The following is a 23110-nucleotide window of genomic DNA, read 5'->3' on the forward strand; positions in this document are numbered from 1 at the left end:
AAAATGCCAGCCACGTGGCAGAAAGACAGACAGATCTCAGGGGTCACGGATGTTCAGCAGCTCTGTTAATGCTGCCTCTTGGTCACTGCTTCTTGTGGAGGGAATACTGATACTTTTTGCCTGACAACAGAGATAGGAAAACAGCAAGTGAAGAGCTGTGATCCTCTGCCAGAGCTTAAAGGGGACAGAAAATTGGGAATGATCCTCTGTCACTACTGGGCAGCTGTGAGATGGAGTGCGGGGTATGCACGGGTTGACTGGAGGGTTTCTGTGAATGTACAGAGCCTGTGTTGCAGCCCCTCTGAATTCAGCCCAAAGGGATGAGTCACTGTGGGATTTGGTGCCTACTATGTGTTTTGTATCAAGTTGCTTTACAAAAAAAACCCACATGTGGATTTTTAAGGCTCTGTCTCCAACATTTGGGCGATGCTGCATTTGAGATAACCTTACAGTTTTCCAGTGACTCTCCTTGCTGTGAGGATGATTGACATGTCTGAGGATGTCCTGGATCCTCACATTACAGGACAGTTTATAGTGAAAAGTGGGCCTATGTCACAAATGTCAGGAAGGGTGGTGCTGATGACCCTGTGTTAATTGTCTGGCTGTGCAACACATCCGGTGGCAGCACGGTCTGCAGGATAGTGCCCTCAACTGGGAGTTAGGAGGATCATTCCAGGCTGTGCCACTGACCTGCTGGGTGACCTTGGGCAAGTCCCAGCTGTGCTTCAGTTTCTCCAGCTGTAACATAAGGGAATTGGTGCTACCCTTTGAAAAGTGCTTTGAGACCTGTCTACAAATGATAACGCTTCCCATGCAAGGATCTCAAAGTGGTAATGAATGAGTAATAAATCAGGTCTCTCAACATCCTCAGTGAGTTGGTCAATATAGTTATCCTCCATTTAGAAAATGGGGAAAGTGAGTTGCCTACGGTCACCCAAGTCTCTGGAAAAGCTGGGACTAGAACTTGGATCTCTGGACTCACGGGATCTTGTTTAAACCACTAGATAATGCTCCCTCTTTTGTGCTCAGTTCTTCTTTTTCTTAATGTAAAGATCTCCAACAAATGGCCCTGGATGGAGATATGGCTGGTCTGTCTCTCCCATATAAAGCAACACTGCTATGTATTTTAAACATGCTGATGAAAGAGTCTAATAGCCTCAGATTAATGCATTCATTCCCAATCAATTGAGGGGCTCATTACACTTCTCTGCTAAATCGGCCTCGGGTAATGAGCCATTCAGCCGCTGCTCTGCAGTGCTGCTGTCCCAAAGATGGGGGGAGAGAGTGAGTGGCTGAAGCTGAGAAAAAACAAACAATGGGATGGAGGGGGGCAGGGTGTCCTTAAGGAGCACTGGGGGATGCTACTCCCAGCTCCTTCGGGGCAAAACCAGGATTCCCTGTAAATAAGACATCAGTGCATCATTTGGGTGAGATGCAGATACGCAGGCAGCTGAGAAAGTCTGATATCAAATGTTTGCAGGCTTCTCTAGTATCAGACACCATACCAGGGGGGTGAGTGCATCAATCTGTGAGTCTCCAGCCGAGAGAGACGACAGTACCAAAACCACTGGCTGCGCACAAAGTGACTCCTGTACCTTTCTGCTTCTCTGATAGATGCCCAATCTGAATAGAAATCACACAAGGGTGCATTCCCTATGTAAGACTGGGGCTTGGACAGACAGCTGCAGAGTCAGCAAAGACGGGCTAAGGAGCCGCACCGTCTCCATCCTGCGATTACAAGAGGGATATGTCAGGATAATGGCTCTCGACAGAGATATTTGTTTCTTTATTCTTCATTATAAACTTAGAAAAGATATGAGTGGTAGGTAGACAGATGAAAGATATAACAGATATGCAGATCTAGTATGTGGAGAGAGAGAGATGGTAGGTAGATATTTAGTTAGAAATGGAAATGCAGGCAAAACTTTGGCTTTTTCGTTGGTTTCACGTTAAAACCATGAATCTGCCTGGCTTTTGACCATCAATTAACCAGTATTTGTTCACATCTCCCACATCTTTCAGCAGTCCTGGCCCGAGTCATGTTTTCCCCAGCACATTCTGTCCAGCTCTTTGAATTAGCTTAGCATCATTGTGGAAAGCGTAACAAAAAACACGTACTCTGTGCTTGAGTCAAAGGGAGAACATGAACGAGAGAGAGTGAGCACACAACGATAAGTATGAACATGCAAGAGCAGAATGTGTGCTTAATGGAGAGGAGATTTATTTGTCTCTGGGTCTGTTTAAGCCTCTAGATAGATCATAAAAAACACAACCAACTCCCCCAAAATCGCCGCCATGTAATTTTAAGGGCATCATTTTAACCAGTACTTCACATAAGACTCCTACCCTGTATTCATTGAAGATGCTAGCTACATTAGAGCATCTTATTAATCCTTGGAAGGGATGGCTTCATTCTTTAGTTCATGCAAGTGATACGGGGCAAGGGGCAGTTCAGCCCTCTGTGTCCCTCTGAAGAAGCCCAGTGGCTTTCCAGTTCCTGGGGGAAAACAGCAGCAGAAAAGGCTAATGGTCCATAGATGAATGTGAGCGTGATGCTTGTGGCTCATTTCTTGAGATCATCTCTCCAGGTGTGTGGTTGAGTGGTGAGGGCAGGTGACTGGGAGTCAGGTCTCCTTGATTCTGTTCCATTACTGTGTGACTGTGGGCAAGTCACTTTTAACCTCAGGACATGCTGAGGGAGGGGAGCTGAGTTCGCCAGGCTCCTCTCGTTCCAGCAGGAGGCCCCATGTCTTTCATGAAGTCCCTCCCCTGGAAGAGGCTCCTCCAAATATGCCTATTACCCCATGCTGCCAGCCTCCCAGCTGCCAGCAAGCCTAAAGCCACTCTGTGGCTGTGCTCTGCCTCTCCCTGGCTGATTCCCAGTCAGAGAAGGCAGTCAGGAGCCAGCAGCTTGTGAGGGGAAGAGAGAGGGCTGGTCAAGATGGGCTGCTTTCCCTCAAGGCAGAAATCTTCCCTGACAAGAAGGTAACCCTAGAACTATCCATCTTGAGGCCAGTCCTCAAGATGTAAGAACCTGGGATGAAATCCTGGCTCCATTGAACTCTCTGGAAGTTTTGCCATTGAATTTAATGGGGCCAAGATTTCATCCCAGAGTAGCTGAGTACCCATAACTCCCTGTTGTCATTAATGGGAGTTATTTCTAGGCGCTCAATAGCACTCAGGGTCAGGCCCTAAATTAAAAATCCTAAGGCTGGACCTCTCAGAGCCTCACTCTGGCTATCTGCAAAATGGAGCTGCTAGTAATAACGCCTACCACATTGACTTCTGTTTGTGGTGCTTATCCAGCCCCATTACTGCAGTATCTGAGCACGTTACAGTCTTTAATGTATTATCTTTGCAATACCCCATGAGGCAGGGCCATGCTCTTGCTGCCATTGTGGAGATGGGGAACTGAGATAAAGAAAAGCTAAGTGACTTGCCCAAGGTCACAGTGGGAAATCAGTGGCAGAGCAAAGAATTGAACCCAAATCTCTAGCTAGTGGTCTAAACATTGGGTCATTCAGTCCCTGCCACTGACTAACACAGTTAATGTCTGTGAAAGGGTTTTGCTGTGAAGGGGAAGTGCAAATCATGATCACCATTCCCCACCATGGCCCTCTGGAATAGGCAACCAAATCCTTTTTCATTCCTGGAGCCCACCCTGAGATGAGAAGCCACAGGCTGCAGCAGCTGGTGTCCGACAATACTAGGATCCCAGCGGACTTGCTCCTGCCTGGAGCCGGACATCAAGGAAAGGGGAGTGGGGGAATGGGAAATGGGAGAGAGCTATTGTCAAATCCCCAGCTTGCCCTTTCCAATCTAAAGTTCACTTGTGATATTTTTCTTGACTCCAGTTGCTAATGCGTTTTGTTCTCCTGAGTGTGCCGGGCCCGACTTCCTGCTCAGCCTTTAATTAGTTTCTGGATGATGACATCTCCGCTGAGAATCATCCAGTCGTGTCCCTCCGATCTCAGGGGGAGATAAAGGAATCTAATAAAGACATTCAGCATTTCTAGGTGATGGGTTTGACATGCTTTGTATTAACAAGGAATAGTGTTCAAACTTTCACTCTCACTCTGTCTCAACACTTCTCAACTCACTCCCGTGTGGTGACATTTCACAAGGGGATTAACAGAGGCACCGTCAGCTCTGAGGCCTTGTAGGATGAAACAGAGATGGCTGGGAAATACTACACTCTTGTGATAGAGAAGGAGGGTGGGAAGGAGTCATTCCGTGTTCGATTGGCAGTGTGGTTACTTTGTGAAGAGCTCAGCTTGTTTGCGGCATAGTTGTAGCTATGCTGGTCCCAGGCTTTTAGAGAGACAAGATGGGTGAGGTAGTATCTTTTATTGGACCAACTTATGTTCGTGAAAATGGCATGTTTTCCAGATTACACAGAGCTCTTCTTCAGAGCCCACATTGGTGCTCTGTGGATGGGTGTCTCAGAAACTGGACGGATGATGCGGGAATCTTGGAGTTGTCATATTCCTGCCTGTACTACAGGGTATTTCCTGTCTTGCCGGGGGAATTCCATACAATAACATGGAGTAAAACAGAGACTTGATTCCTGCAATGTAGCTGGGATTTTAAGATTCCTAAATAGCAAATACATAGGTAGCTAGTTTATTTTGTATCCATCCATCCCCATCTACACTCATCTGTCTAAGCTATCCTCCATTCATCCCCATACACACCCATGTATCTAATCTATTCTTCATTCATCTTCAGACATCTCTTTCTCCCCCCACCGCTGTATACACACCTACCTCTCTTTCCCCCTCCCACCTCTTACCTGCTGGCTCTTGGAGATGTGAGATTTTGGGTTAAATTTCACCCAGCTCCAACTCAACCATTTTATTTCCAAGGCTGAAACAGTGACTGATGGGTGTTGCAAAAGGTGAATCACCCCTGGATTTGACTGGAGAACACCTGTTCTATACTATTCTATTCTGCTTCTTTACATCACATTCCTCATTTTGTTATTTTAGCCTGTAGCCTGAGATACAGAGTTTGGATTTCTAACCAGGACTGTTCCCATCTGGAGTTTTGGGGCCACCCCACTTTAGCAATAAGGGCCAGCTGCAAAGTCCAGATTTGGACATGGGCTTCCCTAAAGTTGCAGTGGGTGGATTCAGAACCAGAATATTGGTGTGGGCCCAATCTCCATTTTTGCCTGTCTCTGTTTGAAACAGAGATTGGCCCAAACCAGAACCATTACTTGAAACTTGTCCTTTCCTTCTCTAGGGAGCTGGCTAAAATGGACCAAATCATAACAACTAAACTATTTCTTACCATTAAAAGGATTTGGCTTTCAGTTTAGTTTGTGGGGGAGAGGATAGCAGGGAAGGATGGGTGTTGGTGAATCCATATAGAGACCTAGAATGAGAGGGAACACGACCAAAATCTAGAGAGAAACTGAAACAAATCCCCAGATCCAAACAAGTTGTATGTTCTGTGAATACCTGCAGTCCAAACCGAGATCAGGAGCCACAGTTCTCAATATTTAACAGTAATATCTAGCTCTGTATGGCTCTTTTCATCCATGGATCTCAAGACCCTTTTCAAGGGACGTCAGTATCATTGTCATCATCTTACAGATTGGGAAACTGAGGCATGAGGAGATGAAGTGGCATGCCCGCAGTCACTGAGCAGCAATGATCTATCCACCAGGCCATATTGTTGCCCCTATTTATAAGGGTGTTAACCAAATCCCCCAATTTTGGCCATCCCTCAATCTTTGCAGCATTCAAAATCTGAATCCAGACTTGGTGATGTAGATCCAGCTGCCAGGAAGCGATAATTCTGGGTACGTAGGTTCTGATTTTTCTCTGACGGCAGTTACTCTGATGTATCCCTGTTGCCTTCAGTGGAGCTAGTCTTGGTTTAGACTGATGTAAATGAAATCAGGATTGGGCTCCATTTTGGCACTCAGCCCCAGTGTGTGTCTACATAATCCTGCTGCTTGCCCTGTGATTTATATCAGTGTCCACAAATACTTTACTAATGCTTGATTGGAAACTCCTTTTCTCTTCCCCCCTGCAATGAATTATGATAATATCTTATCATATAACATGCTGTAGAGATGTGTGTAAATAATTTTATGTCCTCCAGCTCAGAAAAGCAGTGCTATGACAGCAGGCTTTGTTATCTAGTTTGGAAATCATTTAGACACATCTCTGCGGCATATGATACATCTCATTAGGCCTTATTTTAAAGAGAGCAATTGCTATTAGTTATTTATTAATTGCTTATTAAGGCAGTTATGTATGTCCCTTTCATTTCAGGCATCTCATTTCATTTCTTCAGCTGCGTTTGGCTTTACATAGCTGCGGCTGAGCTCAGCATACCTGGAAGTCGGGCTGGCAAAGTTGGTATTATTCCCCCGGCCCTCCAATCTCCCATCCCTTCCTGCAATCGTAGGTTCACTTGGGGGTCACTTCATAAATCAGAACAGCTTTAGGACTGCAGTGAATTATGACAGCAGGGATGGCGCTTATTAACCATTCTGCTATCCCAGGGTCTTTGGAGCATGCATCATGCTCTGGCTCCGCCTCCCAGCACCACCGCTCCTGGCTTGCGTCATCTCAGCTTCCATCTTGCCCCCTGAGAAGAGACCAGGTGGCGTAAAGTCAGCTATTCTGGCCAAGGATTCCTCCGCTCTGAGGGAACCCTCACTGCCTGTTTAAAGCAGCTTGAAGCCCACAGTGTGCCACTGGAGAGGCGCCAACGGGACTTACTGGAGGGCAGGACAGCAACCAAAACTTGCAGAACCAGATCAGACAGTTGGTCTGTCACATTCCAGGATAAAACCCAGATCAGGGAGCGGTTGCGTCACCACCTCTCCTGCAACCTTGGGTACTTCACAAGGCTTTGCTGTTGTAGCTCCCAAATAGTCAAACAGCATGCAGGTCACCCCCTGAGTGTCTGTGTGTAACTGCAGTCCTGGTCCACAACACGGACACTAACAGCCTGTCAGCAACACACGAGCCACACTCTGGCTTCCAGCAGCCTGGGTTACGACCTGCAGGGTGACCCCAACATGCTTGCAGTCCCAAATGTTCCCCAAAACTTAGTTTCTGCACTGTCCAGCCCTCTCCTGGATAGTTCAGAGGCCTGTTACCCCTGGGAGGGGTCAGTATACAACAGTTTGCTACTTTAACTGCAGTTAGCAAACAGTTCAGTTGAAACACAACACTGGATTCATTTTGATTACAAATAAAACAAGTTTATTTAACTACAAAGACTTTTTAATGAGTACAAGCATAAGGTATTAAAGACAGAAATGGGTACAAGAGAAATAAAGATAAAAAGCCTTCTGGTAGCTAAAACTTAACAACTAAACTTGGTTCAAGGTCAAATGAGGATTTTTTATCATTCCTCCTCATATGTTCCCACCCACGTTGCTAACCGAAGTGAAAAGGCTGGTTCCTTTGACTTCTTAGGTGAGAGAGAGAGAAAAAGATAGATAGCCTGGTGTGTTTTCCTCCCTCAATTTTATAGTCCAGTCACCCTTTGAAATGCATTTTCCTGAGAGTTAATCCTAGATAAAGTTCCCTTTTGCTATGAGGATGGAGACATGGGGTCTTGTGGTGGAAAAGGTTCCACACTGTTGCTTGCTAAAATGCAGATGGATCTATTCCTGCCCCTCTTGCTTGCCACTGGATGGCCAGTTGACAGGTGATTGCCAATCAACTTTGATGACACCTGACTAGAGGTATTAGCTTGTCCTTTATCTTTGAGGAACTGGTTTATCCCTCTTGCTGTCTCAAGGACCCTGTTTACTATTTGTATGTAAATTGATGTAAAGACATATTTCATTGATTAGGACAGACCTGTTTAACATCTTCTGCCTGGTCAGGGCTATGTTGGTTTGAACACCATCATATGGAGGGAATTCACAACTTTGTATGTAATGTTGCTACCCTCATTTCACCATGATATTATTGATCAGTGAGTTATTAGTTTTCAGATGATACCTCACAAGGCATAGTTTGTACAAAGATTATTACCGTAGTATATAGGGTATGAATACAGGGGTTGCATTCAGTCACATGGTCCCACTGGCCCAGGGTCTCACTTCTGGACATTGCCTGGTATAAAAAAAAATGAACCTATAAGTGTCTGTTTGCCTCGTTGTGCAATGCTAGACACAAAGGGAGGAAATACCTTCCTGACCACTCTGGAGAGACCAGCTTATGCTCTGGAGCATGTGATTTAATTGTCACTGTGATAGCATGCAAAACTGCCAGAGTGTTTAAGTGATGAGGGGAAGAAATAACAAAGATCCCTTAGCAGGATAGAACTGCCCCTTAAAGATTCCAGTGCACAAGGTGGCGTCTTCTTCATTGTGAAGAACAGTGGGCGCCGTTCTATGCTCACATTGATGTGAGTCACTTGATCAGAACTCGGGACAGCTGGAGACTTTACCAGAGAGACTCCCTGTGTTTCCTTGGCCAAACTGCTTAGTCTCTCCATGCCTCAGTTCCCTATTTGTAAAATAGCTCTAACCCTATTTCATTTCTCCCAGACTTGGTCTATTTAGATTGTAAATTCTTTGGGCAAGGATTGTCTCACTATAGGTATGTACAGCACCTAGCACAACAGGACTCCGATCTCAACTGGGATCTCTCATGTCATACAAATAAATGATAATTAACAACTTCATTAAAGCCAATGGACAAACACAGGAGGAAGACACAGGGAAGTGTGGCTCTGAGACCTTGATTTTCCTCACTTATATTGGCCTAACACCATTGACTTCAGTCGAGTTGCTCCTAATTTGCATGGGTGTGACAGAAAAATCAAACCCTCTGTGTTTTGCTGTTCAAACAACGTGGCGTTAGAATGGCAGATGCTAGTTAGCTGGCCTTTGTAAGTGCTTTAGAATACAAATATTATCGAAGGAGCAGCTCTCCCAGTTTTCTCTCTGACTCCCTTTAGAAAAACAAGCACAAAAGGGAGAGGAGACTCAATGGAACAGTCTGGCAGCAACTATAGAGGGATCTGTACATAGACACCAACTTCCTGTTTTCCTGGGGGGTGCTCAACTCCCATTCCACCTCAAGCCCGGCCCCCACTCCACTCCTTCCCCAAGCCCCCACCCTCACTCCACCCCTCCACCTCCAACGCTTCCTGCACACCGCCGAACAGCTGATCATGGCAGGCGGGAGGTGCTGGGAGGGAGGGAGGAGGAGCTGATCGGCCGAGCTGCCAGTGAGTGCTGAGCACCCACTATTTTTTTTCCGTGAGTGCTCCAGCCCCAGAGTACCCATGGAGTCGGCACCTACGGATATGCCAAGAACTTGTGTGTGAATGGATATGGACGGAATTGGTTTGGATGCAGCCAGAAGGAACAGAATGGTTCTGAGGTCCAATAAAAGGATATAAGGCCTTTGACTTCTAGGACACTCTGAGTCCAGGTTGGCAATTGCCAATAGATGCTTTATATAGACTGAGGTGGATAAGTATAAATTGGTATCAACTAGCCATGAGTAGGGATAAACTGGCCATGAATAAATTGAGGCTAGAAATTAGAAGATGGTTTCTAAGCGTCAGAGGAGGGAAGTTCTAGCACAGCTTCCCAATAGGTGCAGGGGGCTGGGGGAAGAGAGGAATACAACCTAGCTAGTTTTAAGATGGAGCTTGATGAGTTTCTGGAGGGAGGTATATGACAGGGCTGCCTGTGGTAGCAGGGGACTGCACTCAGTGACACAGAAGGTCCCTTCCAGCCTTTTGTCCTTTGTCCCCGTATGCATGAAAGGTGATGTTCTGTGTAGTGTTTATTGGAGGCAGTGTGATCTAGTAGAAATAGGACTTGACTAGGAGACTTGGGTTCTGTTCTTCACTCTATCTCTGACCTGCTGTGGGATGTTGCACCAGTCAGTTCCCTGCTCTGTGACTCAGTTTCCCAATCTGTAATAAAACACTGTGAGGTCGACTGATGAAAGATGCCGTCCAAAACATTTGTTAGAAGCAGAGAATCTGCCTGTTCAGTGCTCAGGCAGCTGCCACTGTGCATTTCAGATTGGTTACAGAACATGAGTGTTATTCTCAGTCCTTTTCTCTTGTCAAAGGGAATGATTGTTAAATAAAGAACAAATATAATGTTCCTTAATCTGAAACAGACGTCACCTAGGCTGAAAAATACAAGTTTTGAACTTTGTGTGGGGAAGAAAAACCAGTAGTATTCTCCAGTGATAGTCCTTAACTGTAGCTAGTGTAGCGTTTTGGACCATTGATGTAGGATGTTCTGTACGCTTCTGTAAGGGCTGTTACCATCTGAAGGCTGTTTGAAATGAGTTTTTTGGGTTCTCAGTCCAGCCCGCAATGCACAATGGTCTGTGTCATAAAGAACATCCACATTCATTAATGTCCATACTAGCAAGAAGTCACAGGTTTAAATGGGCCATATCTATGGATGGTGCTGATGTCCCATACCCTCCCTCATCACCATAGTATCTAAGCACCTAACAATGTCTAATGGCTCTTTCCTCACAACACCCATCTGAAGTAGTGCAGTGCTACAGATGGGGAAATGAGGCACAAAGAAACCAAGTGAGTTGCCCATGGTTATCTAGGAAGTTTGTGTCAGAGACGGGAATTGAACTCAGGTCTCCCAAAACCTAGATGAGTGCCCTAACTACTAGACCGTCCTTTCTCTTTGGACGCCCACCTCAAACTTCACCTTCCATAGAAACTAACCTTCCCCTTCGACCTCCTAGAGAGGACACCTCCCATTCGGGGGCAAGGGAGATGGACTGCAAGAGCCGGCTCTGCTTGCTGGCTCAGCAGAAAGCACTGGGATTTTCAGTATGCTCGTGAAATATCCAGTCCAGTTGTGCAGACCCAGGAAGTTTGGATTGTTTGGCTGTGGCTGAGAGAAGAGGCTGAAATCTGGAGTGCTCATCTGAGCCGAGCGGAGCTCGCCGATCCGAACTGAGGAACACAGCATGGACACAAGACTGAGCACATCAGGAACCGGCTGCTCCAGAAAGAGAGCTCATGCGGCAAGGCGGGGAGGTGTGGCCGAGGAAATGAGTGAGGACATAACGCCAGGGGAAGGGATGGGCACTGTCAGCACAGCCCTTGAGGATGGGGACGATAGATGGGGAGATCATGATGATGGGCAATGGCATGGACCGAACGAGGAGGCAGAGCCAGAGATGTTTATGTAAATACAGGAGGGCTATTAAAAAAAAAGGCTGGAACAGGGATCACAGAGGACATCAATCACCCTGTTAACGACCAGCAGCGTGTCACCTGGGGAATGGCTCAGGAGATACATGCCTGCTAGTCCCAGTGTGTGGGGATCAGAAGCATCCGTATGTTAGCGTGTGTGCAGGCACAGAGGAAGGGGCTTTGCAATCCACCCAAAGCTGCATATGTGCCACGTGTCTGCAGGGGGTGGACATATGTCTGCGGGTAAGAGTATGAGGCAATTGGGTATGTGCATGGCGCACATGTTGGGGCATTTCTCTGTGAATAGATGTTCATATACCATTCAACAAGCACATCACACAGATGCACACCCTCCATGCATATATATAATGTGCGTATGCCATCTCTTTTAGCTAAATACTGTGTTTTCTAATCTGCAGAGTGTGTGGGCAAGAGGGATGAAAACTGACCCTGTGAAAAAGCCAGGGTACATTCTGGGGACCCACAAAAGGGACTGAATCAGCTCAGAGCAAACTAAACACCTTTCCCAGCATCATGGCAAAGAAAATGAGATCAGCAAAAGCACAGGCCCCGCTCTGGGGAAATCTGCACGCGGCAGACTAGCGCTGCCATGTTTAATCACCCCCCGAGCAAGGAAGAAATGGATTGGCAACAACGAGAGAATTCCTACTCGGGATGCCTGGATTTATTTATTTGTCCTCATCTGGGTGCAGTTCCATCTGCATCTTTCGTTCGGTTCGCGATTCCCCACCCCCACCCTTGGCTGTAGAAATACTGGCCAAATAATAATGCATTTTAATATAGATGTAATGGGATTACTACTGAATGTTAAATAATATCAGATTTATATTTATGGTCACTTATTTATTAAGGCTTTTCTCCCTTGTGTAGTAAAACCTTACACTCTAAATCTGTTAAGTCTCAAGGAAGGCATTTTAAATAATTCATTCAATTAATTATTCAAACATTTAATTTGCATACAATAACTGTCGTGTTAAATCTGAACATTGCATATATAATTGAAAGGGTAACTAAAGGCTCCTCTGCCCCTGTCACTCTCATTTTCTTCTCCAGGTACTCCAGTGTCACCTCTGCCTTGCTCCAGCTGATTTTTGATTGGGGCAAATCTTTTCATTCCTTGGGCACCTAAAGATTCTTCCCAACTCCTTCCTGAGATGTGGGCGTCAGTGTGGGCTCATTGCCAGTTGGTGCATAAGAGGCTAACGATTGCAGCTCACGTAGCTAAGTGGATTTATGTGCCAAGATCAGAAAGTGCTTAATCAACTGACCATATACTATTATACGCAAGGCCAAAACTGTCCCAGGCCGCCAAACAAATCTAACATCAAATACAGTGATAAGATAGAGAATGCAAGTACTCCCGAGTCAGCAACAGCAGAGTTGAAAGATTAACTTTAAGACTGCCTTCTTATAATTGTGTTTTAAAATGTGACTACTCTTTACATTTGTCAGTTGATGTAATACAACTTGGAGTGTCTAATGCAAACGAATGTGTTGCTAAGTGATATTACAGTAAGTAGTGTCTTTTAAACCCAAGTGAGATCTACAAAACAAGCCAAGTTTGATGAAAATGGATTCAGTAGTTTTAAACTCATTAATGGCCCAGAGCTGAATTAGAAAGGAAGTATGGACTTAGGATAAGGCACTGCACTTATATTTGTGCTCAATTGCTGCCTCTTCTTGTATGACCTTGAGCAAGTCCCTTGATCTCTCTGTGCTTCAAGTCCCTCTCTGTAATGTGAGGATAATAAATATTTCCTTTGTCTGTCTTGTCTATTGAGATGGTAAGCTCTTCAGGGCAATGACTGTGTCTTATTGTATTTACGTACAGCTCCTAGCATAGTGTGGCTCCAGTCTCAATCGGGGCCTTATTATGGCGTCAGAACATAATGTTGCCAGTATCCTTGGCTCCAGCCCCTCCTACCTCCCTCTTGTCAAATCATGGAACAGCTCCTTCCTTCTGAGGTACTCAGAGTCCCATCTAATGTCAACAAAAAGTTCTTGGCCCCCCCTATGGCTCAGCTCTCCAGCCTGAGCCAGCCCCAAACTGCTGGGCCTCTCCAATCCATCAGCTTTCTTCACCAAGCTAACAACTGGAGGTTCCCTAGTGTGTCCCTTTCCCAGGGCTCTAACAGTCTTTCTCCAGGACTCTCCCAGTCACCTCCAAGCCCCAAATCAGGGCTCCTCCCCTACAGGAGCCCATGTGCTTCCTGTGGGTTCCCCCTCGCCTGTAGTCCCATGCCTTCCCCAAGGAGAGCACTCTCTTCCTTCCTCTCACCTGGCATTGCCAGTCGTATCTGAGCAGCTCCCCACATATACTGTTCCGGCACTCTTCTTGTAGAACTCAGATGTTCTGTGCTGATTGGCTAACAAGCCAGCACCTGGAGCACCTACCTGCTCCCAGGTGTAGCTTACAGGGTCAGCATGGGCCAGTTAGGTCCTGATTCTCCATGAAGGGCCACTGGCCCGAGGGCATGCCTGTCGGTGTAACTGTCATACAGCTAATAATGAACATAATCCCATCTCCTCCAGTTGGCAGAACTGCTAGCAGCACAGCATCCCTTAGCACCATACTGAGGCACTGGTTCAAAGGGGAACATACAAGGTACATCTGCCTTGGAGCTGGAGGTGGAATTTTCAGCACAGATAGTCGTCCCTACACTGGACCCAATTGACTGGCTAGTCACTTCAGTATACGCCGAGGGTTTTGGATGGGATCACACTTACGCAGCCAGCCCATCCTGCTGCTTGCTCCCCTGTGGCTGCCCTTCTACCATTAGTGCACTAACTCAATCAGAGCCTGTGTGAGTCTTTCTACCCAAGCTGGAAATGATATCACCAGCTCAAAGTGTAGACGTGCCCGCAGTCCAGTTAGATTGGCTCTTAGCAAGAGCTGTGATGACTCACCTGAATGTAGGTACAGTTCATCCACTATCATCTCCGTGCCCTGCCCCAGGAGCTCTTCCATTCTGCCTACATTTGTTCTGCTGTTGTCCTCCGGTGTATGATTAGCAGATTAGCCATTGTGTCCAAAGTAGGGAAAATGAATTCCCGGCAGTCCTTCACATCACAGGGTAATTCATTACCCACCTTGATTTCCACTTAAACTGTATTTTAAATATACTTCCAGCCACTAACCTTTAATCATACTGGCATTCACAAAAAAGCCCATCTTTTTATTTTATTTTATTTCATTTTATTGCCCAGGGCTAGCATGACATAATCCCTTCCAGGCTGTCTTGGAGTGCTTTACGGATCAATAAATTACTTACCTGTGTGGCAGAGGCAAGATGTGCAAGGAAAGCCCCTGCAGTTGTTCTGTCTCAGCCAGTCCCTTAGAAAGTTCTATGTGCATACCAGCTAATCGTGCATATGTGAGGATCCAGAGAGATGAAGGCGGTGTCTAGCACAGGGGATGCTGTAGCCCGTGGCTGTCATGCCTGGGTGAGAGTCAAGAATGGGAGTAGCAGTGGTTCTTTACATCATTCGTGGATTTTCAGCTGGCATCAATGACATAGCTCCACTGAAGTTCATAGAGCTTTGCTGATCTATAATAGCTGAGAATCTGGCCTTACATTTCCTCTTATAGAAAAGTCCTGTAGAAAATGCAATAATGATGAAGAAACCTTGAGGGTTCTGTGCAAAGTATTCAGAACACCTATGGAACATATAGAATCCTTTCTATAGGTTATTTTTTTTATGCTATAAAATTCCATAGCAGGAGCTGAGTTTTCTATTAAATGCGATAGGATGGTCCAATGAAACAGAAAGGGGATTATTTTCTGTTCAGTTCTACAGGACTATTTTCATGGAGGTTAATAGAGAGTTTGTCTCGCAGAGACTTCCTCTCCCTTCGGAGACCACACAGATCACATCCCATCCTCTGCTCACATGGCAATGTGACATTGGGGAAGGCTTTAGCTGTTTTCTTTCAACTGTATTTAGTGCACGGAGCACTGAGCCCCTTTGGAATACGTCTCGTCATGCTGTTTCCTTTTGCTCTTCATTTCATTTCTGTCCTGCTCGTTCTACTCATGTATTCTTGTTGACAAGACTCCCTCTTTCCCTATATGTATCTATAGCCCCTCATGGCCAAGGTGGAGTCTGCTCTACCAGGCAGCTTTGGCCAAGGAAAGGCATACGCAGGAACGCAGCAAGGAAACTCCCTTCCAGCTCAGGGACACCTGTTCCAAACCCTCCTGAGTAAACACGCTCATTGGAATAGTACAATGGACATAAGAAAGGGAAATATTTATTTACAGAGGGGTGGATGGAGAAAAACACCAGGGGGGAGAAGATAGGGGGAGTGGCAAAACAGGGTTACATCCAACACAAGGACCCATGGACCCAGTGCTACCACAGTATAAAAGGATAGATGCCAAGAACTGTGTGTCTAGACTCAGAGGTCAAGAATCCCGGGCAGCATTCCAGTCCAGCAGTGAGCTGTGGGTGCAGCGCCAGCGCTAGGTGTAAGCAGACTTAGCAATTGCTTAGGGCCCCGCACAGCTCAAGGGGGCCCCCTATTCTCTTTTCGTTGTGTGTTGTGTGGGGTGGGAGGGAGGCCAAACGTTTTCCTGCTTAGGGCCCCCAATGGACTAGCTCTGCCTTTATTTGGGTGCTCCTGGTCATCTTCAGCGCCCGTCCGCTTTCAACAACCAACCCATCTGGTGTTCTGCTGCTCCCCAAAAACCCACACAGAGTAACAACCCCCTCCCCTTTGCTAGCTACAGCCTCCCTCCTTATTCGCCATGCAAAGTCACAAGCACCAGCACTCTCAGCCCCATAGAGTTCTGGTCAACGGTGACTCCGGTTTATACGTCTCAGGTGATTCCTTCCTGGCACAGTGCACCTCCTGGCTCCCATCTTGGGACATCCCCGGAGAGCCACTCTATCTCTCCCAAGTTTTGAGCTGGTTCTCGCCTGCTTCGCTGTGCAATGGCCAACACGCTGTAGGCCCTCTTGTCTGGAGCTACAGGCACCCCCAGGTCCCTCTCATGCTGCTCCTCTCAACTCCCCTCCCCTCAGAACAGCCTCAGGATGAGGTTTTAAAGGGGCTGTGCTCTCTAAACCCCAAGGGAGTACACATCCTACCCTAGATATGTTGCCCAACCATCTGGTTCTCTTCTCCCCAGCTCCCTCCCTGGACATTGGTGAAGAGCAGCACGAGTGGATCTCATCCCTGAGGGCACCACTGTATTCCTCTTCTGTGTAGTGGCAGCTCATAGAGGCAGCTAGGTTGGCTCTTTCTCCTGGCTTCCAGCTTCTTTCACAGGCCTCCAGAATCTGCTTCATGACATAGAGGCAGCTGCAAACAAGGGGCTTGAATTAGCACCACGCGATGAGTGAGAGCTCTACCGGCCCTAGTTTGGAAATGCCTGGCAAAGAGGGTGTTTTCCTCCAGTTAATCCTCTCGAGGACATGATTCCAATGGAAACAGGGCAGGGAGTAGGTTAAGGAGGGATTTGGGGGTAAGCAGCCTGTATATCTGGGAAGGAAGTGGCGATGGGGGAATGTCACCTCCATGTTAGATGGGGCTGATGAGCTGTTGCTTAGCTGGTAATGATGAGATGGGGAGAATCCACCTACACACACAAACTCCCACACACACACACAAAACCCTGGAGAATTAAAATGAAACAGTCAAATCTGAACCTGCCACCTCCTTACTTCTCCCTGTATGTCATTCCAGTGTCTCCCAAAATTGTTGAGATTTCTTCCGATATCTCCATCAACGAAGGCGGCAACATCAGCCTCACTTGTATAGCCACGGGCAGACCAGATCCTACAATCACCTGGAGGCACATCTCCCCCAAAGGTAAGATGGCCACATGTGGCCTCATGCATTCCTAGTGCTATCCCTGCAGTAGGGGCATAGGGGCACCAGCCATTCCCATTCACAAAGACAGATGTGATGCATGCTGCAAGGAGGGGTCTCCGGATGGATTCTGGAATTCTGGCCACAGAGTATGTGCAGTTCTGCCTGATGGCCTGGAAGGAAGATTCCATCCTTCCCTGCCCCAGGAATTGATCCCGAGAGCACAAATGATTTTAGACTGTGTCCTGAAGAGAGGATTCAGGGCTAACATGGCACAAATTCTCAGTTGTGTTTGTGAAGACCCTGCATTAAGGGCGAGTTTGTTTTTTAATCATAATTGTGGGTTGAATGCTTTAATCAGACTAGTGTGATAACAGGAGATCTTAGTGAGTGCAAGATCGATCAAGGGCAACGTTTTGTTTTTGTGTAGGGCCTATACAAAACACCATTTTAAAAAATGCAATATTAAAAGTTACCATTGGGATGTCCATATCAGTGCCAATGAGAGCTGGAAGTAGCAGTGCAAATTAATTGCCATCTCTCATTAATTAATAAACAACAGAGGCCTGTAACAGTGTGGATTTGATTGCTGGAGATTCCTATAGGCACAAATTCATTGATATCTGATCACATTTCAAAATACTTTCCCTGTGATTTTATTTAATTTCACTTTGCATTGTGCAATCTCCAGTGTTTCTCAGATGCTGTTGAACCAAGCGGTTAGGATTGGTTAGACTAGGATGATGACTGGAAGGCTTTGAGTACTGGGGGTCTGGTTACAGTGCCTGCCAGCCTGCTGTCAGGTTAGATCAGGGCAGGGTCTGATTGTCTATGATATCAGCAGCTCTCTACCCTCAACCCGCATGGAATGAAAGAACCTCAGGGCTGAACGCATCTATTAGACAAACGTAACTCCCCTGAGAAACATACCCATTTGTCCAATTGTTCCCCAGTCTAAGTCCATGCTAATCACTGCAGTGTCTGAATGCGACCCCAGAGCTCTCAGCTGACCCCAGTGCTTTCTGCGGCTGCTGGGCCAACTCATTAAACCTATGGACTGAGAAGGACAGAGCAGGGATCCTGACACCTCACTCCATTCCTTTCCTGTCACTTACAATGGGGACCTTTCGAACGGGTCTGTTACAAAACCCAGCCTTCCCTGCATGTGTTGACCTCTCTGCTTGAGATGGATGCACCTCACGTGGACCAAGCTGCTGAGCGGGCCCTTTGTGTGGGTGATTGATAAAGTGCATGCCACAGATCTCTGTGTGCTCCCTCCCAGAGCTGAGCATCTAATGGGACTGGATCAAGGTTACTGCCAGTGCATCTAACACTATCAGCAAGCGTTTATGGTAGGGCATCTCTGCACTGATCCATTTGCTCCCACTCTATAGCCATTCCTCTTCTTTCTTTCTTTCTTCTCCCTCCCCCCAATCCCCTTCGCTCTATTCCCCCCATACTCCCCTCCCTGTCGCTGAGGTTCTGCCACGACTGTCTTTCAGAGGGGCTGTTATCTCTGTGTGCTGCCATCCAGCAGATTTCTTTCCTCAGGGGAGCTTTACCTGTGCTTCAGCCAGATGTTTCCATTTTACTTAGGTCTTAGCTGCTATGGAAACTGAGGATGCACCAAGGGGAGAGGAGTGAGCTAATCAGAAATTACCTGTGGAGTTGGATAATTTACAACAGTAGCTGTTACCAGATTTCTGGCCCAGATTAGAGATTCTGCATTTGAAACCCAATAGAACTAATCGCAACACAGACTGCATGGGGCTGGGTTCTTGCTAGCTGGGAGTGCCAAGCTCAGAATTGGCACAGGGCAGCTCCAATGCCTGCCTACCTACCTATTTATTGCCAGACATGCCATCTCTCTCGCTCGCTCACTAGCTAAGTAGCTATGACTACATTTGATCTGTCCTTTGTCTCTCAGTGTCTCCACCCACACCCGTCGTACCATCTTAGCACTTTTATAGTGCCTGGGGGTGGGGGCGCCTATCTGTGAGTTGATTATTTGGCTGTCATCTGTCTATGTTTGGGCATCCTGAGATCTCAATGTGTGCTACATGCCAAGAAAACGCCCCAGTTTTGTTAATCCCAAGCAAATGCATTTTGACATGGTTCTGTAAAGAGCCTGACAGGGGAGCCTTCTAAGAGGCAGTGTCGTCCGAGGAGCTGGGAGGGGACTGTAACCCATGTATCTGGCTCTGCCAATTATTCCCCAATGACCTCGGACGAATCAGTTCCCAATCCCATGCCTCAGTTTCCCTCAGCTGGATTCTCTGAAGAGATGAAACAGGGCCACAAGGAGTTGGTTATAGGTCCCTGGTCCCATGGTTTCCAGCCCCTGCATACATTTGAGTTGCTAATGAACATTTGTAACCTGCACCATCAGTGTGAGGTCTTTCAGTGACCATCCCTTATGCCAGGGCTGAGGCAGGGATGGCCGGTAGCTGGTGTGGAAGCTAGTTCCTCTGCCTTTCCCTGCAGGAGCTACCCTGTGTAATGTGAATTTTCTGCTGATGTTTTCTAGCCACTTTAAGTCCAGTGACTCATCGTCCACCCCTCCCACCTCCCTGTCAGCTCCTTCCCGTCCACTGCTGGCTCCTGTGACAACAGAGGAGTCCTTGGTACCTGATTTCTACCAGCCTGCATTGCTCTGGTATAGTGTGATATATATGCACCAGCTTGCACTCATAAACCCCTCTGAGTGCATGGTGCTTATGGGAGCTGCATTCACACCACTTGTTTCTGGGGGTGAGGGGGAGAGGGAGGCTTTTCTGGTGCTGACCTGGTTGCTACTTGTGTGTGGGGGTAGGGGTGGGGGTGGAGGGGCATTATTTCTACCATTTAACTCTTTTGCTAAGAGCTGGAACAGGTGAATTTCCTGCTGACACCGTCTCTGTCACTGAGTCACATGGGCTTTGAGTGATCTCTTCTGTGTCTGTGGCTGAATGCTTAAGGCCTTTGGGGAGTTCCCCTGCAGGAGCCGCCTGCGGTTCCTTTGCACGTCTCCATTCACAGACAGCTCTCTTTCCAAATTCCTCTCGCCGTGAATGACAAAATTAGGATCACTGAGGCAAACAGCTTTTGAAAAGAGCTGTCTAAAGCCTATTCCAGTCTAGCCAAGATCTCATTCCATAACACACACTGTTTCTCTCTGTTTCCATCTCCCTCTCTCTGTTTTGCTGATATACTAAACCCTGGCCCCCAGTTACTCCAGTCCTGGACTCTCCTCCAACTCTGTTGATGCACTTCAGTCCTGATCTGCACCACCCCTTTTGCTGCTTCAACCCTGGGACTCTCATAAAACTCTGCCGATGCACCTCTCTCCTGACCAGCAGCCTGCTCTGTTATCCCGGTTCTGAGCCCCCCGTGCATCTCTGCCAATGCACCTAGTCTTAACCAGCAGCAACTCCCCTCATCTTTTTATTCTGCACCACAGCGTATTATTCCAGCTAGACACCTCTGGTAAAACGTAAAGAGCAAATACAACCATCCAAGTGGGCTGAGGGAAGAGCAGGTGCTTCAGTCTTCTGACATCTAGTGGAGCAGGGGAGAGGGTCTGTTCAATTGCTTAGTGCAAAGATCCAAGAGTGTTGTGACTCCTACCCCGATCTTTGGTGCATCTCCACTGAGAAGTCACCTCCAGCCCTCAAATGGGGCCTGGAGGCTCTAATGGGCAGTTCAAGTTCTGCCAGACCCACCAGGCACCCTGCCTTCAAATACCAGTTCAGTAAAAAGCTGTCAGAAGGCCACGCTCTGGCATCTGGTCAGCTGACACCAGCACCCTCGTCATCAGCACCAGTGTCAGAGCCTACAAGGCACTGAGATCATTAGGATGGCAGTCAGGAGAAGTTTTTCCAGCTGTGCGAAGTGAGGAAACAGGAGAGAGAGAAAGACAATGACGGTCAAGAAATGACGTGCTGTGTGGGAGGCAGCAGCATCCTTCCCAAGAAACCACCCCCACTGCAGAAGAACCTTCTTGTGTCACTTGTGCTGCAGACTTGCCCTCGGGGTGCTTTAAAGGTGCTCTAAATTGGCTGATTTTGGAGGCAGATCTTGCACTCTGCTAATTACTAGAGCTGGGTGAAATTCGCATTTCACAGCGCAGAATACATTTGGCTTCTTCCTGAACTGAAAATCCAGCTCTGATGGAGTTCAGATGCCAACCCAAGTCACATAGCTGTGCCCATACTCCCCAAAAGGGATGGCGTCCAAATGCTCAGGGAATGGGAGAAGGTTTTGCCCAGGAGCCAGATTTTAGGGTTCCAGCCTATGACTACTGCTTCCATCTTTCATAAGAACATATGAACAGCCATTCTGGGTCAGACCAATGGTCCAGCTAGCCCAGTATCATGTCTCCAATAGTGGCCAGTGCTAGATGTTTCAAAGGGAATGAACAGAACAGGGCAATTTCAAGTGATCCATCCCATCGGTCCTGTTCCACCCTCTGGCAGTCGGAGGTTTAGGGGTTGTGTCTCTGACTATCTTGGCTAATGGATTGGATTGGTGATCCCTCGATTCGAGGATGATCTCTACCACAGATTTACATATGGGTCCTAAGATGACTCAGGAGTCCGATCCTGGAACCGCAAATCCGCCAGCAGTAGGTACACATTTCATAGCAGGCCAGCTGCCTGCTGAGAGAAAGTTCTTTCTTTTCCTTCCTTCTCTCTTTTTTTCAGCTTCAAAGGCAAGGCACTTCTCCTCAAAGCGGGCCATTGCCTGATGGCAGATATGGTACCTTTGGGGTCGGTTGACGGCTTGCTTCTCCCAGCTTGTGACGTCCACATTAGTTTTATTAAGATACCCTGTCAGTGAGTCTTTGCAGTGTTTTCTTTGACCACCGCAGGATCTCTGACCATGAGTGAGCTGAGAGTAGAGAATTTGTTTTGGGAGGTGAACGTCTGGCATCTGCACACAGTGTCCAGCCCAGCGAAGTTGGTACATGAGGATCATTGCTTCAATGCTGGTGACATTGGCTTCAGCGAGGATGCTGGCTTTAGTGTGGTGACCTTGACACAAAGAACCTTCAGGAGGCATCATTGGTGGTACCTCTCCAAGCTCTTCACATGCTGTTGGTAGGTCATATAGGTTTTGCATCTATAGAGGAGCGTAGGAACAATTGTCTTGTAGACCTGGATCTTGGTGTCCTGCCGTAGGTCATGGTCCGTGAAAATGCATCAGAGCAATTGCCCAAAGGTAGCATTTGCGTGCTGGATCTCACTGTCGATTTTTGCATTTTGAGAAAGTTGGCTACCGAGGTAGCAAAAGTGCTCAACTGTCTCCAAAGTCTGACCCTCAATGGCGATTTGCGGTGGGTCATGTGCAAGGCCTGAAGCAGGTTGATAGAGCACTTTAGTCTTCTCCATATTGAGTGAGAGTCCTGGGCTTTGGTAAGCCTGGGACTTGGCTAATAGCCGTTGATGGATCTGTCCTCCATGAACTTCTCTAATTCTTTCCGGAACCTAGTTATACTTCTGGTCTTCACAACATCCCCTGTTGAGTTCCACAGGTGGCCTTTGTGTTAGATGAAGTACTTTCTTTTGTTTGTTTTAAACCTGCTGCCTGTGCATTTCATCAGATACCCCCTAATTTTTGTGTTATTGAAGGGATAAATAACACTTCCCTATGTACTTTCTCCACACCATTCAAGATTGTATTCACTGTTGTCAAATTCCACCCCCTCCTTAGTCATCTTTTTTCTAAGCTGAATGGTCCCAGTTTTCTTGATCTCCCCTCATATGAATGCTGTTCCATATCCCTGATCACTTTTTCTTGCCCTTCTCTCTACCTTTTCCAATTCTAATATATCTTTTTTGAGACAGGGCAACCAGAACTTCACACAGTGTTCAAGGTGTGGGCCTATCATGGATTTAGTAGTGTCATTATAATATTTTCTGTCTTATTATCTATCCCTTTCCTAATAATTCCTAACATTGTTGGCTTTTTTTGACTGCTGCTGCACACAGAGCAGATGTTTTGAGAGAACTATCCACAGTGACTCCAAGATCTCTTTTTTGAATGGTAACAGCTAATTTAGACTCCATCATTTTGTTTGTATAGTTAGGATTATGTTTTCCATTATTTTTCATTTAT

General features: G+C 46.9%; 1 protein-coding gene across 10 annotated transcripts in view; it reads left to right on the forward strand.

Moving 5' to 3' along the window:
- NTM (neurotrimin) overlaps positions 1 to 23110 on the forward strand; it is a 731054-nt gene that overhangs the window by 632433 nt on the left and 75511 nt on the right. For 9 of the 10 annotated variants that reach the window (XM_030538348.1, XM_030538346.1, XM_030538347.1 and 6 more), the window contains one exon: positions 16889 to 17014. The exons of the other annotated variant lie outside the window; for it this stretch is intronic. In XM_030538348.1, the coding sequence (XP_030394208.1) occupies positions 16889 to 17014 (126 nt within the window). The remainder of the gene's footprint in view (positions 1 to 16888; positions 17015 to 23110) is intronic. 10 annotated transcript variants of the gene reach the window in all.

This window comes from Gopherus evgoodei, chromosome 19 (assembly GCF_007399415.2).
Source record: "Gopherus evgoodei ecotype Sinaloan lineage chromosome 19, rGopEvg1_v1.p, whole genome shotgun sequence".
Classification (NCBI taxonomy): Eukaryota; Metazoa; Chordata; order Testudines; family Testudinidae; genus Gopherus; species Gopherus evgoodei.